This window comes from Hevea brasiliensis, chromosome 5 (assembly GCF_030052815.1).
Source record: "Hevea brasiliensis isolate MT/VB/25A 57/8 chromosome 5, ASM3005281v1, whole genome shotgun sequence".
Lineage (NCBI taxonomy): Eukaryota > Viridiplantae > Streptophyta > Magnoliopsida > Malpighiales > Euphorbiaceae > Hevea > Hevea brasiliensis.
Window position 1 is genome coordinate 21,658,568 of NC_079497.1, and position 17,373 is coordinate 21,675,940.

Here is a 17,373-nt window from a genome sequence, read left to right on the forward strand (position 1 = left end):
TTTAGCAAAATCAAGAAAAATAAATAAATAAATAAATAGAGATGTAACCAAAATCCTGATCAAAGGAACCAGGTAATAATTATTATTTTAAGAGTAAATCAAACTTACGTATTTTAGTATTTGATTTTGCTTATAAATTAAAAAATTTATTTAAAATAAATTAAAAATTATAAATAGAGGTATGTTATTTATAATTTATCTACTTATTTTAAAACTATTTCTTGATCAAGTAAAGGACTCTATTATTTCAATAATTTTTAAAAATATTATCATTGTCTTTATTTCAATAACTATAATATTTAATTAAATATTTTTTAATAATTTTTATAAATTAAATTATTTTTAAGCACATTTTAACTAAATATTTAAATTATTTAATATTATTTTTAAGTAATTTTATTAAATAATTAATTGTTTATTTTTAATTTGATTAATAAATTAAAAAAATATATTTTAAGTCAAAAATAAAAAAGTAAATAATCAAATCAAATATTCTGTAAATAGTTATGTACATGATTAAATTAAAGTGTTTATAAGTGTTTGATAAATAGATAATGTATTTATTAAAAAAATAAGCATATAAGCATAATTATTATTAAAATAACTAAAAAATATATATTAAGTTATTTTAAAATTAAATAATCATATATAGTAAAACTTTAAAAATAAATGAAAATAACATAGTAAATTATTTAGTAAATTAATTTATAAGAATTAAAATAAAAAATTTCTTTCTCTCAACTTTTTTTTTTATTATTTATAAATTCTATTTATAAACTCTAAAAATTTTTGAGACAATTAAATAGATTAACTTAAAATTAGAATTTATAAACTAATTTGATAAACTTATTAGCTAAGTCAAACCCTGTTATATGAGGATATAACTAAGCGGGGGAGACATGGCATAGGTTTTGTGAAGCGTAACACGCAGCAATATTAAAAATAAAAAAAAATAAATAAAAAAAAGGAAAGCTACCGTAAAAATATGAGTAAGCCAAAATATGGAGTTTTGCATGGGCATTGAGGGTTTGTGTAAGGATGGCCATGAGTTAGGTTCTTGTAGGCACCGAATCCGATCGAATTCTAATAGGAAGAATTTCGATAGTATATAGGTAGATTGGAATGAGTTTAAATTGAATTCAATTTTTATATGTTGAGTATTTATTATTCGAAATATTTTTATAAATATTTAATTAAGTATAAAATATAGGTTTTTATAATAATATTTATAAATTTTTTATTTTAAATAAAATAAAATTTAAATATTTTATAAAATTATTAAAATTTTAAAGTATATATAATTAATAAAATAATTTTTATATAAATTATTAATTAAAAATATAAAATTAAATAAATTAAGATATTTTTAAAAACTAATAATTAAATTTGAGAAAATTTTAAATAATTAAAAATAAATTTTAATCTAGTTTAAAATATATTTGAGTTCAAATAATATGATTTTTGTAGGTACCTGCAAGTTGCCATCCCTAGATTTATGTATGTGGATGATGTAAAGGCATAGTCACAAGTACTGTGTGCATTATATTTGGCTGCAATGTATTCCAACGCAGATCTGTCTTATTTAGGTAAAGTTTTTTTTTTTAATCTCTCCTATGATTTGTATTATTAGAGTAAATTAATTACTTACAATACAAAGTATATTTAGATTGTTAATTTAATTTAATCATACACTATATTATGGTTCATGGATATTTGAATTTCCCAAAAAAATTAAATAAATTAATTCATATTATTAATTTTGAAAATATTTTTTAGCTGTTTTTTTTTTTTAACTGATAAGAGGTGGTAAACAAGTTGGGTCGTAAGGGTTTAAGTTCAGAACATTTAGGTTTTGATTTCAATTTATTATTATTATTTTTTTTTCAAGACGGTTGCTATCTGATCATTTTGAGTTGCAAATTAATTTAATTTACCTATCAGATCACTGTAAAAAAAAGAACTTGGATCAATTTGTAGGTTATGAGTTATAAATTATTTCAAATTAAAAGGTTAATTTAAAAAAAATTTATTTAATTTTTAAAAAAAATTATTTATTTAATTTTTGCGTTAAAATATGAATTGACAATAAAAAAATTATAACATACTAATAATTTTAAAATTCTTGCAAGTTTAAGTATTTCATCTTTCATTTTTTTTTTCCTTTTCTCCTTCATATCTCCTTTTTTTATGGTCACCTGTGAGTTTTTACTAGTGGCTATCCCATATTAACTTTTTTCTTCATTATTTTCTTTTTTTTTAATAAACTCTCATATTTGTGTATGCTTATAACAAATCTAGGTTTATCTCTTTAGATTTGTATATATTAAAAAAAAATTGTGTCCATTAGAAATGAATTTAAGGGTCTATTTTAATATCGAGGTTCTGCTCTCCCATTACTAGGGGTCTTATCTCCCCTTAATGGGTTTTTATTTTGTTTTTGTTTCTTGTAATATTTGATGACTTTTTGACAATTCAAAATACAGTGTCAATAATTGACTTCTTTTGGTAGGAGATTTTGAATCTTCAAGTACTCGTAATAATCTTTTATCAATGGAGCTTGATAGTGTAACTTATCTCTCCATTGAAATGTTATAGTTTAAACTTTTTCGTAGGCCATAAAAGTAGCAAGTTCTCGAAAAAGTAATATTGCAGAAGATTTCTTTTATCATCAAAAATAAAAACACAACCAGTTACTATGGAAGATAATTGTCACAACCCAACCTATGGGCCGGACCAGCACTAGGACCTGGGCCAGCCTAAAGCCTCCGAGGCCCGTAGTAAGCCTAACTATTCATTAATCCAACTCTGAGGCCCATTTGGGCCCAATTTCAAGAAATCAACCGGACGGAGTCCGACCATAAAATGGACCTTTCAACGAGGAGTTTTTGACTCACCCGACCTGTAAACACAATAAATAATCAATTGGGGAGCTCAGTTCACCCTCCACATACTCATACAACATAAAAATAAATGGGAGCTCAGCTCCCTCATCCAGTCCATCAACATGCATAAAATAATAAGTTTACAGGTCCAAAATAACAATTTATATTACAGACCAATTCAAATAAATATTTCTAACACATGCGGAAATTCTAAAAGTTAACAGGTTTATACAAAAATAAATAAATGACCTGCGAGAGAGAAAAGCAGGTTAACCTCAAAAATATCCTCCTGTGGCCTGGAAAAATATTGAACAGGAGTAAGCATTCTACTCAGAGAGTAAAATATCAATTTTAACCATAATCTCTATAACTATCTATAACTAATGCACCCTGTAGAGTGAAATGCAACATCAGCAATAATTTCACATCATAACATCAAAAAGGTAATTTGGAGCACTCACACACCCAGTAATATCAATCAGAATACATGGGAGCTGATCCCCTATACAGCTCTCTTAAATTCAACCTGTGCCAGCGAAGAACTCAAGTCGGATTTTCGCTTAATAAACCAAATTGGGGTCCTAGCAAAGAACTCAAGCTGTGTCTACCCCGAAGGACCGGGTCCTAGTGAAGATCTCAACCCGTGTCTACCCGTCCTATCCATAGCCAACACCACATCACACGCACGCCAACGCACGCACACTGCTCCAAATTGCCACAACAACATACATGGCACTTTAACAGTTGTGAATACAACATAAAACGTGCCTAGAGTTTAACTATATAGATATATACATATAAGTGATGCATGGGCATGCTTGAACATATAATAATAGTGAAATTATAATTAAAATTAATATTTTACTCACAGACTTGACAGCGGTCACTGTGGCAGCTGGGCGGAGGAAGAAGGCTGTCCCGGCTCACCTGACAATTTCATTACAAGCTAAGAAAAAACCAAATACGTCCTAAGTCGTGCCGAAAATCCAGCAGAGTCTCCCTTATACCTAGGACCTACCCAACCTACAAAAGGGCTCAAAACGCACTTCTATATTCACAAATCATACACTCACAACTCAATCACATCACACAGCCCCTCCTGGGCCCATCTAAACAGTCCTCAGTCACAATATGTAAATTTATAGTTTAGTCCTTATAATTGATCATATTTGCAAAAACTACCCAAATAAGCTCTAAAAATTCTAAAACTTTTTCCCGCGATCCTTAGCAATATTAATAGGCTATTGCAAAAAGAATTATAATTTTCTGAGCTACCACGAATATTTTATAGATTTTTAATTCCATTTAAGCACTAGAAAATTACGAAAAAGTAAGGTTCGGGTTTACCTATACCGATTCTAACTCCGGAGACGTGCTCGGGACGTCTAACAACGATGGGGTAGCCAAAATTTCAATCCAATTCAGAGACCTTTTCGATAGCCGGTCTGTCTGACCGGAAATTCACAAACCCGGACAACTGTCGAATTTCTGCGAATTGAAGATACCTACACGAAGCCCACAACACGAGGGTTAGTACATAAATTTTACAGAATTTTCTAAGCTCATTTAATACTCGGAAGAACACTACGAAGTTCCGTGGGACCCATCGAAAAACGGTGTTGGAAAAATTTGAAATTTATATCGCCGCTAAGCTCTCGACGAGTGGAGGGCTCTAGTACTCTCGGTTTTATCGTGGGGTTCACGGTTTGCGAGAAATCTAGCCTAAAAGTCAAAATGGGCTAAAACTTCCCGGACAAAAATTGGACAAATCGCTCGATGAATTTTGGTGTTCTTGGTGTCTATGGAAGGCTCTCGAGGTGTAGATGGGTTTAGACACAAGACCCGGCCCGATTGGTGGCCAGATCACCCGGATTTCGGCCGGGAAGACGAAGCGTCGCGCGCGAGCAGTGCGTTTTCCGGCCGCCTGGGGCATCGGCCGGGCTTGGGGAGGTGGTGGGGCGGCGCGCCGGTGAGCTGGGGTGGCTGGGGAGGCGGCGGCGCGGGGAGGGGAGGAGGGAGGAGAGAGAAAATGGGAGAGAAAGAGAGAGGGGTCAGGACGCGCACGGGGAGGAAGAAAAAGGAAGAAGGAGCCGGTCCGATTCGACTGGTCCGATCCGGTCCAGTTCGATTCAGGATATAAAATTTTGAATTTTCACTCTGCCCTGGGATCGAAAACGAGGCCCAAAAATTTCGAAAAAATTCTAAAAAACTCAGAAAAATTTGTAGACTCCAAATATATTTTTAGTTTTGCCACGTGGTCTTTAAATTAATTTTTAAAAATCATCAAAGTTTTATATTTTCGGGAAATCAAACTCGATTTCGAAAATATGAAAAATCTCAAATAATTTCCTAAAATTTAAATAAAATTAAAACATCAATATTTGCCTAAAAATAATAAATTTAAAAATTAGGGGGTGTTACAATAATTCTCCTAGATCATTTATAACAAGAAGTTTTTAATTATTTATGTTTGTATTTTTCTCTTGTGAGAACGTTATGCTATATTAACATTATTATACTTATTATTTATCAATTTTTCTTTAAAAAAACCTCTTAATTACTTAAAAATACTATATATTCTCTTTGTTTATTTTGACATATCAAGTTATTTAAAAAACAAATTAATCATGTACTTAAAATATTTAAAAATAATTCGAATTAATTTTTATGAATCATTCGAATTAATTTTATATTATGAATCGTTTGAATTAATTTTTTTTGTAAATAGTATTATTTTAAATTATAAATTGATTTGAATTATTCATCTAATCATTACACATGTTTTTACCATTTATAAAGTTTTCAATGGTTGAATTATAATCGATTGAGTGAAAAATACCAATTCAACTATTGTTCACGTGATAAACACATGTGGGTTGAATCAATTAAATAATGAATTTATAATAATTGACATGAAATTGTCTATGGATTTGGTAATAATAGATGTATGAAGTCTTGAGTTTGTCATATTTTCAATTTATCAATTTGAAATATTATTTTAAATAATACTATTATATTAACATACGTATCAAGAAATTTATTGAACTATATTAACGTTTGTTTACGGGTATGAATTTACAACACAAGGAAATACAAGTGAGCTGGCTTATTATAGAGGATAGATCACAAAGTATGGGGATTTTAAACCTAATGCAACTTGTGAATCATGTTTTCAAGGTAAGATGACTAGATCACCTTTTGTTAGACAAAAGATTAGAGCTAAAGAAGTTTTGGAGCTAGTGTATAGTGATGTATATGGCTCATTTAAAGAAATAGCAAGAAAATGTTTTTCCTACTTTATTACCTTTACAGATGATGTATCAAGGTATAGATATTTGTATTTGATGAAATACAAACAAGAATCATTTGAAAAATTCAAGGAATTCAAATCCGAAGTAGAGAACAAACAGGAAAGAGTATAAAACTCTAAGATCAGATTGAGGAGGTGAATACTTAAGTACTAAATTTAATAAATTCTTAAATTGTTTCTCAATTAACTCCTCCTGGAATACCATAGTTGAATAGTGCATCTAAAAATAGAAATCGTACCCTATTAGATATAGTGCAGAGTATGATGAATTATATTGACTTTCCACTCTCTTTATGGGGTTTTGTATGAAAAACAACATTATACCTTTTAAATCGTGTCCCTTCCAAATCAATCTCTTCAACTCCATGTGAGATGTGGTATGAGAAGCAAACAAGTCTTAAAACTTAAATTAGTAATGAGAGTTTGAGAATTATGAAGGAAATTGACTAGATACAGTAGCATAACTAGTTATGAAGGCTATGATGAAGATTCTTATCTTATATAGATTTTGACTAAACTCTTGTTGCTAAGAGGGGTGTGATCGTAGAAGATTCTTAACTTATAGGAAGTATAAGTAGAAGGGGATTCAAAATCCCAATAAGGTGGAATGTTTATCCTAGATGATAGAGTTAGCACTTAATATGGATTCCACCGTTCAGTTGGGCATATGTATTGTTGTCTGAATCATTACGCTTGATAACTGAATCGTTTGCATATTCAAACGGTGAAATGGTTTAGGTCTTGATCGTTTGGAAATTTGAATGGCTGAAATGATCATTTAGGTATTTTAAGGAGTTATATCATATATAATATAACTAAGCTTAGTTCAATGATATTAGAGTGATCTCCAAGACTATGAAGTCTTAATTTTAAGTCCCATATAGAGCTATTTGTATAAAAAGAGTAACATTTAATTATTTTAAAGTCAATTGAGTTAGAATTTATTGTAAATTGTTAGAATTTACGTCCAATTGAATTAAGAATAGGATTAATAGTTAATTAGAAAGAAATATAAATGGTGTATGCATGGCCTATATATATCAAAAAGAAGATGTGGTGGCTTGATTATTAGAAGAATAAAAAAGGCATGCAGTAGTCATAAGGTCAGCCACGAAATTTGAGTTAAGTTGCTGTGAGTGTTGTTTTGTTTTTGAGAGATTTGTGAGGGGATTATTTTTTTTATTAAATAATGAATTTGTTCATAGAGTAAATTTATATTGAAGTACGCTAAATTTTATATATTTTTTAAAATTTTATGTGGGTAAATTTTTATAACACAAATATTTTTCTATATTTGAAATTATAATATGCAATTATAAGTTCGATTTTGCACGGGCGTAATTTTTATAATATTTTTGAATATATTAATTATGTTTTTATTTAATTGTTTAATTTTTTATACCTATAATATCTATATTATATATAAATATGTGAAGGGAGAATAGTAACTTTACACAAATTACCCTTCTTTATTTATAATATTTACAAGCATATTTTTTATTATTTAATTTAATTTTAGAATTTATATAAATTTAAAATTTTTAAAACTTAAAATTTAATTATCTACATAATTTTAGAGTTTATATAAATATAAAATTCTTAATCATACTTGTATTTATTTTCTACTTAATCAATTTTTATTATAATATAATTTAAAATAAAATTTTATATAAATATCTTCATGATTTATATTATTTAAAAAAATAAAAAGATATTTTATTTATATGAATAATTTTTAATGAATCCTAATAGAATTTCTATCTCTATCTTATAAAATTATATATATATATATATATGACAATCAAGAATTTATATTTGTTGATTTATAAAAATATTTAATTAGTGTGCATTATATAATAAAATTAGATCAATTTAAAATTTTAAATAATATATAATTATATACACAGTATATAAAACATATTATATATATAAGAAAAAAAATTTAAATAGATAAATATATATTATTTAAAAATTAATAATTATTGGAGTTAATTATAAAATTAATATAATTAATAGGATGATTATAATTTATAATACTAATTTTTCTTTTATTTTTAAAATTGTATACTATTAAAAGTTTAAAAATATAAAAAAAATATAATGATTTTTTAAGTTTTTTAATATTATAATCTTATTCTAACTTGATAAATAGTGAATACGTATAACAAAAAAATTAGAAATCATACTTTGAATATATAATTGTTATTTCTATTTAATAAAATTATACTTAAAAATAAATATAAATTTATATTTTAATTGAAAAAGTAACCAATTTTCATATGAGTATAAATATTATATCATTTAATAAAATTTTTATTTATTTAGATTCAATAATTCCTTTATTACGTTTACTTTTTAGAAAAATAAATAATATTATATTTAGTTTCTTATTCAAACTCACAATTTAATTTTTTATATCAATAATATTAGTAGCTTGATCTGTTCAATTACACTTTCCTCAATTCTGGGGTTCTACTCTCCATTACTAGGGTTTCTATTTCCCCTTAGTGGGATTTTGTTTTATTTTTATTTTTTGTAATATTTGATGGCTTTTGGTAGTTCAAAATACAATGCGGATAGTTGACTCATTTTAACTGAAAAATTTAGATTTTCAAACTATAATGATATTTTATTAATATAACTTGGCAATGAAACCTATTCTTCATTTGAAATTTGATAATTTCAACATTTTTATTACAGAAAATTTCTTTTGTCATCCAAAATAAAAAAATTGACTAATTACTACTGAAAGATCTTAAATCCAGATATTTAACTAGAAACTTTTAATTATTTATGTTTGTAGTTTTTTTTTTCTCTTGAGAGAATATTATGCTATATTTACATTATTATACTTATTAATTGCCATTTTTTTCTTTAAAAAAAAAAAAAAGAAAACTATTAACTACTTAAAAATACCATATATTCGCATTCGTGATTTTGACATATCAAGTTATTTAAAAAAAAATTAGCAAACATTTAAAATATTTAAAAAAATTTTAAATAACTTTATCAAATGCTCAACTATTTATATTTAAATTAACCTACAAATTAAAAATATATTTAAAGTAAAAATTAAAAGTAAATAACTAAATCAAGAACACCATAAATAAATTAGTTAATTTTACGAGAGTTGGTCAAAATTTGCTTTATGTGGAATTAACTAGTAACATGTAACTTGTCTTGAATAATTAAAGAAAGCATCATTATTTCATGATGTCCAAAGAAATATAATCAATATATATATATATATATATATATATATATATATATATATATATATATATATATATATATATATATATATGTAATCTTAAAAATGCTTTGCTTAGTTTGATACTTCTTTTATCTAGATAACAATTAAATTTAAAATCTTTTCAAGTCCAATGGATTTTAATTTAGATCACCCAAATTTAATTATTTTAAATTATGAATTATTCGAATTAATTTTTTTTATAAATAGTATTATTTTAAATTATAAATTGATTTGAATTAGTCATCTAAATCATTACACATGTTTTTACCATTTATAAAGTTTTCAGTGGTTGAATTATACAATCGATTAAGTAGGAAAATACTAATTCAACCATCAAGAATCTGCATGTCGGTTGAATCATCAGAAATTTAATCATTTTTTATAAAAAAAATTCTTTATTAAAATTAAATAATTAATTAATAATAATTGACATGAAATTGTCTATGGATTTGGTAATAATATATGTATGAAGTCTTAAGTTTGTCATATTTTCAATTTATCAATTTGAAATATTATTTTAAATAATATTATTATATTAACATACGATATGAATAAATTTATTGAACTATTTTAATGTTTGTTTATGAGTATGAATTTGCAGCACAAAAGAGAATACGAGTATGTTGGTTTGAGCAATCTTTCTGATATTTAAGTCAGTAATAAGAGTTTCAGAGTTATAAACAAAATTAACTAGATAAAGTAGTGTAACTAATTATGGAGGTTATGAACTCCTTATGTAGGCACTCGCTTGACTCTAATTACTAAGAGGGTGTGATCATAGAAGATTTCGATCTTATAGGAAGTATAAGTAAGTAGAGTGAGATTCAAAATCCCAATAGAGTGGAATGTTTATCTTTATGTGATAGAATTAGTGTTTAATTTGGATCCTAACATTTAGTTTGGCATATCTATTACTGTCCGAATCATTATGCACGATAACTGAATTGTTCGCATATCCAAATTGTGAAATGGTTTAGATCTTGATCATCTGGAAATTCAATTGGTTGAAACGATCAGTTGTATATTTTAAGGAGTTATATCATATGTGATATAATTAAGCTTAACTCAGTGGTACTGAAGTTGTCTCTTTAACTATAAAGACTTGAGTTCAAGTGACTTTGAATAAAAAAAAGGTAATATTTAATTATTTTAAAGTCACTATATTTGAAATTATAATATGCAGTTAAAAGCTTGTGTTTTACACTGACGTAATTTGTATAATATTATTCAATATAATAATTAAGTTTTTATTTAATTATTTAATTTTCTATATCTATAATATATATAAATGTATAAAAGGAGGATAACATTAGATTTGATAAAAAATACCCATAATAATTTGTTATTATTACAATAAAGAATTAAATTTAACTAATTATTAAATATTAATTTATTTTGAATTTTTATTATTTAAATTAATTTTAAAGTTTATATAAATTTAAAATTCTTAATTTTACTTTTATTTAAATTCTATTTAATTAAGTTTATAATAATTCAAATATAAACTTATAAAAGTGCATTATTTACATATTTATAAATTCACTATATATAGGCATGAAAGATTTTTTTCAAAGAAAAAAAATTAAATTTTCATAATATTCGCATGTGTATGATACTATATAAATTAAATGGCTTCTATATTATCTACAAAATAAAATTAACATATAATTAATAGCTAATTTAATTATAATTTATAATTTAAAAATTTTATATTTTTAATAGAATAGACAAAAATATCTATGATTGAATTTGACAATGAAAAATTGCCCTCTATTTTAATTGACTAAAAAGTAATATAATAATTGATTATTATTTAAAACATTGTTAATTTAATTGATTAGTTTATTTTTTTTTATTTTAATTCAAGTTTTATTCTATAAAATAAAATTTTAGTAATGTTATAAATATTATTTCGAAATTAAAATTATTAGACATCTACTTGCAACTTCATATTTCATTCACACTAATTACTACTTGATGAAGTAATTAATCCTATTTGATTTATCATATAAAAAGACTTTAATTAATTAAACTAAATTATAATTGATTAAATTTCTTTTAATAATCACGAAAAACTTAGTATAAGAGTCCTTATATAACTATATTTAGTGTATATAATGTGAACCATTCCATTAACACTTTTTAATATATTAAGAAAATTCTTTTTTTTTTAATGGAAAATGTGAAAATGTGTATAAGCTTTTTTTTTTTTTCAATTGAAGAAGTATATAAGTTGGTGGATGGATGGTTGAGAATGATAATTGGATTTGTGGACTCTCTCAAACAAAGAATTCAATTCAACGATACGCGCAAGGTGGCACCATGAAACGGCAACTAAATTGGACCGCACGACTTAGCTGAAACAAGGAAATTGAAATTATTAATTTATTAAAATTAATAAAATTTTGCTGCCCGTCTCCGGACCGGAGCATGAGAATTTGGGGCTGATGAGAGAACTTTTCCTCCCCATCCTCGTAATTCTAAATTCCATACTGCGGAAGTTGAGATATTCAATAACATTTTTTAATTAATATTTTACGAGTATTGGTTAAAGAATTATATTAGGAAAATCATATTTTATATTAATAAATTAATAAAACAATATATTTTTTTAAATAAGTGTATATATAAACTGATTAAACATACAATAAGAAAAATTATAATTTTTCGTATATAAAGTACAAAATTATAATTATTCATATATAAAGTATTCTTATCGAATTTGAGATATCTCAAATTGAATCAACTTATTTAGGTGATAATATTGAACATTTAAAGTTTAATAAAATACTATTAAATAACTTTTTTAGCTTTTAATTAAAACATTCAATCGTTAAAATTAAATATAGAAAATTCAAAATATTTTTATATTTTGTCTTATTATAAACACTAAAAATTTAAAAAATCTTATTAGGTACTCCAAGAATATATACTTATTCTCTTACAATGAGAAAGTCTCTTATAATGAGATAGACTCAAATTTTATAATTTATGAAATAATTAAATTTTTATAAATATATGATACATTAAAAATTAATGCATTATAAACATTTTATAATTATCCAAATTTTTTAAAACAACTTTGGTTGTGGAATTTTTTTTTTTCCACGCCCGGAAGGGGAACGTCAAATCTATAGTTTCGTCATTGCATGGCAGATTTTACTTGACTAATGATAATAAGAGGTTTTATTAAGTAAAGGCTTACGTTGGTCCCATCTGTTTAGATCTTTGCTTACGTCTGATCTGGTCGATATATTCTTCAGCGCATTTCAATTATTCCAATTTAATAAAATTTCTTATGTACATTTAATTAGTGTAAAATTAATATGTCACTTAATAATTTTAATTTTTTTTATATTTTATAATGTTAAAAATAATTAAATATATAATTTAATAAAACACCCAAATGTAAATAAATAGTCATCCAAATTCAAATATAAGGACTGTGAAATGAGAACGCTGAGGATACGTTCATCACACCAAACATAAACAGGAGAATAATGACTAGTAATAATTATTAATTATGCACTATTTTTTAATTTATTAATTAATAATTAGCCTAACTCAAGCGCGTTTATTTGACAGAAAAAAATACGGTCCATGTTAGCAGCATAACTTAGACTTCATGAAAAATAATTTTTGTATATTTTTTAATTATATTATATTTTTATTTTTGAATTATTATTTTTTATTTTTATCAATTTAATTTACAAATTTTTGATTTTATTTCAATCATACATTAAAAAATATTAATTATTTTAAAATTTTGCTAATATTTACCTTTTCACCCTTAAAAATTATAATTTATTTCTAAATATATTTTCATATGTTTTTCTAAATTATTTAAGAAAATTCTTTGTAAATATTTTTGAAATAAATATTTCTTAAGAAACTATAAATGAACCATTGTCATTTTCCATGTCTGAATTTATAAAATCCTATGTAAATTTTCCTATGCTGATTTTTCAATTGGCTTTGTGGAAGCAAGCTAATAATAATAATAATAATAATAATAATAATAATAATAATAATAATAATAATAATAATAATAATAATAATAATAATAATAATAATAATAATAATTAGTGATGTAAATTACATTATTTTAATTAAAAATTTAGCTGTATAGCATCATATATATCCATCTAGAGAACTTAGAATTTAATCTTTCATTTCTCATAAGGATGAGAGGCTATTCATCTAATTAAATAGTTGACAATGCATGTAATATAGTCCAACAATTTGATAAAAGATAGACGTAATTTTAATTACAAGCTAGACATTGAATTTCAGATTATAGCTAATTATGTGGGGAAAGAATGTTTAATATATAACCCAAAAATGAAATTTAATTCTAATATATTTTTTTTAAATTCTTCTTTCTTTTTCCCATCTTAGTTTATATAAATTTTAATCATATTTATCTTTTATTGAGATTTAAAGCTAAACTTCACCTCTTATAAAATTTAATTTAACTTATTTAATTTTTTTATCTAAATTAATATAAAAATTTTAATTTAAGTTAAATTTAGTTTAAAAATTAACAAAATTAGTCTTTTAATTTTTTGTGTTTAAACAAAAAAATGTAGTCTAAGAGAGATGTTTAGTATGGAGTTAATAGTGGTAATTATTAATCTTTCAATTTTAATTCATCATTATTAATATTATTTGAATATTTAAAGGGACTAGTTAAGTTAATTTTTTTTTATCTCATTAATATTTATACTATCTTGAAAGTAAATTATTAGATATTTTTAATGTATGTATACCTTCATTCACATAATTTTGAGTTCCACATTCTTAAAATAATAACTTATTAATGGGTGCACTATTTTTTTAGTGCACTAAATACACCCAATAATGTACTAGAATGATTGAATGTTAATCTTGAAATTAAATTAATAATTACATTTTTTTAAAATTAAAATTTATAAAAATAATATTTAATTCTTGATTATTTAATATTCTACTAAAAACATCATAAAAATTAATAAATTAAATATTTTAATTTTTTATTTAAATTAAAAAATAAATAAATTTTAACCTTTACCGATTAATAGTCCACTGTAATCGAGTATAAATAAAATAATAATTTGAAAATATGAATATAAATATTCTTTTAATTAAAAAAAAAATTCTGAAAAAATAACCATGTTATAAGTAACGTATGAATGCGGCACCCTCTATTGTTATTAGTATTACCCTCTTTTCCAAGAATATGGTTATGTCTATGTGCATTTATTTTTTCTCCTTCCCCACACGGATGCGACGATTTACGTAACGCGTAAGCGATGACTTACGTGGGGCTCAGCCGATATGACTTAAAAGTCAAAGTCCAATCCCATGTACTTCTTCTGTCCCAAGCAAGGCCTCCTTCCTTCGCTGTCTATAAATACCGTTGGCAAATTACCCCAGACGCAGTTGAACTCTCCAAAAACTAAATTAGCGAATAGCTACGGCTCTATCTTCTCTTTCTCATAAACGAACAACCTCAATAAGCTCTTTCTCTCAGATCTCTCACGCTGCTCTCAAATGCCAAGAAAAGGGATGAGGAGTATCTGCTTTCACCCGAAAACGCCGTCGTTTTCTACCTCCCCTCGCTCTTCCCCTTCAAGAGCTTCTCTCTCAACTCCTCGCCGCAGCTTCTCTGAATCCATCATGGAACAAACCATTGAAGCTGCCTCGAATGTTATCATGAAATGGAACCCTGAAACTTCCACCTTTGCCAGAGTCACCTCTCTCTTTTACGAGAATAAGCGAGAGGCTATGCAGTTCTTGAAGTGTGTTACTGACCTGCAAAAAGCCATGCATTTACTAGTCTCCGATGGCTCCTCCCACGGTAGAATCGTACGAGCGCAAAATCTTATGCAGATTGCTATGAAACGACTGCAAAAGGAGTTTTATCAAATTCTTTCCACCAATCGGGCCTACTTAGATCCTGAATCTGTCTCCGCCAGATCCTCCCGTGCTTCTACAAGATCCAGCATCTCCGATTACGATGATGAGGGTTTTGCTGATGATGAAATTCGCGCTGCAGGCGATTCAATCTCTGAAGTTGAACAAGTTTCCTCAATTGCCATGGCGGACTTAAGATCCATTGCTGAGTGCATGATCTCCTCTGGATACGCCAAAGAGTGCGTGAATGTTTACAAAATTATACGAAAGTCGATCATCGACGAAGGCATTTACCGGCTGGGCGTAGAGCGAATGAGCCCATCGCAAATTAATAAGATGGATTGGGCCGCGCTAGATTTGAGAATAAAGAACTGGTTGGAGGCAGTTAAAATCTCCTTGAGAACTCTCTTCAACGGAGAGAGAATTCTTTGTGATCACGTTTTCTCGATTTCCGATTCCATCAGGGAGTCTTGTTTCAGTGAAATATCCAGAGAAGGAGCTAATCTTCTCTTTGGATTCCCTGAACTTGTAGCCAAGACCAAGAAATCTCCAATGGAGAAAATGTTTCGGGTGCTCGATATGTACACTGCAATATCTGAAAACTGGGTGGAGATTGAATCCATCTTCTCTTTTGAGTCAACTTCCACAGTCCGATCACAGGCTCTCAATTCACTAGTTCGACTCAGTGATTCCGTTCTTACAATGCTCACTGATTTCGAGTCGAGTATCCAGAAGGACTCGTCCAAGACTCCAGTTCCAGGCGGTGACGTGCATCCTCTAACATTTCATTCGATTAATTACCTGACTATACTCGGCGATTACGGCAGTATCCTCTCTGATATTATCTCTGACTGGCCTCCACTGGCAAAATCATCTCTACCTAAATCATACTTCGACAGTCCAGAGTCTGATGATACTCCAGCACCGCCGATATCGGTTCGATTCGCTTGGCTAATTCTGGTTCTTCTATGCAAGCTCGACGGCAAAGCAAAGCATTACAAAGATGTATCTCTCTCGTATCTCTTCTTAGCCAACAATCTACAATACGTAATATCTAAAGTTCAGACGTCAAATCTCCAGTATTTACTCGGCGAAGAGTGGATTACAAAGCATGAAGCTAAAGTGAGACAATTTGCGGCGAATTACGAGAGGCTAGCGTGGGGTCAGGTGTTCGCGTCATTGCCGGAGAATACATCGGCCTCCATCTCGCCGGAGGAAGCCAGGGAGAGTTTAAAACGATTTAATTCCAGTTTCGAAGCAGCATATAGAAAGCAGAGTTCTTGTATCGTATCGGACCCGAAACTCCGAGACGAGGTGAAGGTTTCGATAGCGAGAAAGCTAACGCCGGTTTACCGGGAGTTTTATGGCAAAGTAATGGTTACGGTGGAGGGAAAGAGGAATATAAGGATATTTGTCCGATATGCCCCTGAAGATTTAGAGACTTACCTGTCGAATTTGTTTTTTGGGACGATTGACATGGGGATCTCATCGTCATCTCCTTCTACACCGTCGTCGTCGACGTCTTCTCATCGGCCGCGATCGCGCTTGTCGAGTTGATTTTTTGAAAATTTTTAAAGCGCAAGGGTATATTTGCAAAATTTTGACCGTATATATTACATGTGCGGCTTTATACGTGAATAAATACAAATACAATGATAGATACACTTTTGTACTCAAATGATGCTAGCATGAATTGCATTTGCATTTAATTGATTTATTCGTAATCTAAAATTTTATTTTATTTTAAAACAATAATGACTCTATTTGTCTTGTGAACTTTTTATCAATTTATTATATCACCTGATATGGTTTAATATATTTTGAAAATAATTGTGACTAACTAAATTAATCATAAAAAACAAATTACATTTTTCTCTTATGTTAAAGTAATAATAAAATTGTAGTTGGCTGGATTGGCAATCATGAAACTCCTCTAAGTTTTCATTATTCTTTACTCGATTCAGTCAAGGCTCCTTTTATTCAAGTTGGGATCTGAAAATTGAAAAATTATAATATATATTCCCATTGAAAAA

General features: G+C 27.1%; 1 protein-coding gene across 1 annotated transcript; it reads left to right on the top strand.

Annotated features, from left to right (window-relative positions):
• The first annotated feature begins 14,856 nt into the window (after nucleotides 1-14,856).
• LOC110669928 (exocyst complex component EXO70H1) lies at nucleotides 14,857-17,057 on the top strand. Its single transcript, XM_021831783.2, has one exon. The coding sequence runs from the start codon at nucleotides 14,978-14,980 to the stop codon at nucleotides 16,895-16,897; it is 1,920 nt and encodes a 639-aa protein (XP_021687475.2). The 5' UTR covers nucleotides 14,857-14,977; the 3' UTR covers nucleotides 16,898-17,057.
• The last annotated feature ends 316 nt before the right edge of the window (nucleotides 17,058-17,373 follow it).

Bases quoted from the DNA above. Each gene is read 5' to 3' on its own strand.
- LOC110669928 (XM_021831783.2), top strand. From the start codon at position 14,978: ATGCCAAGAAAAGGGATGAGGAGTATCTGCTTTCACCCGAAAACGCCG.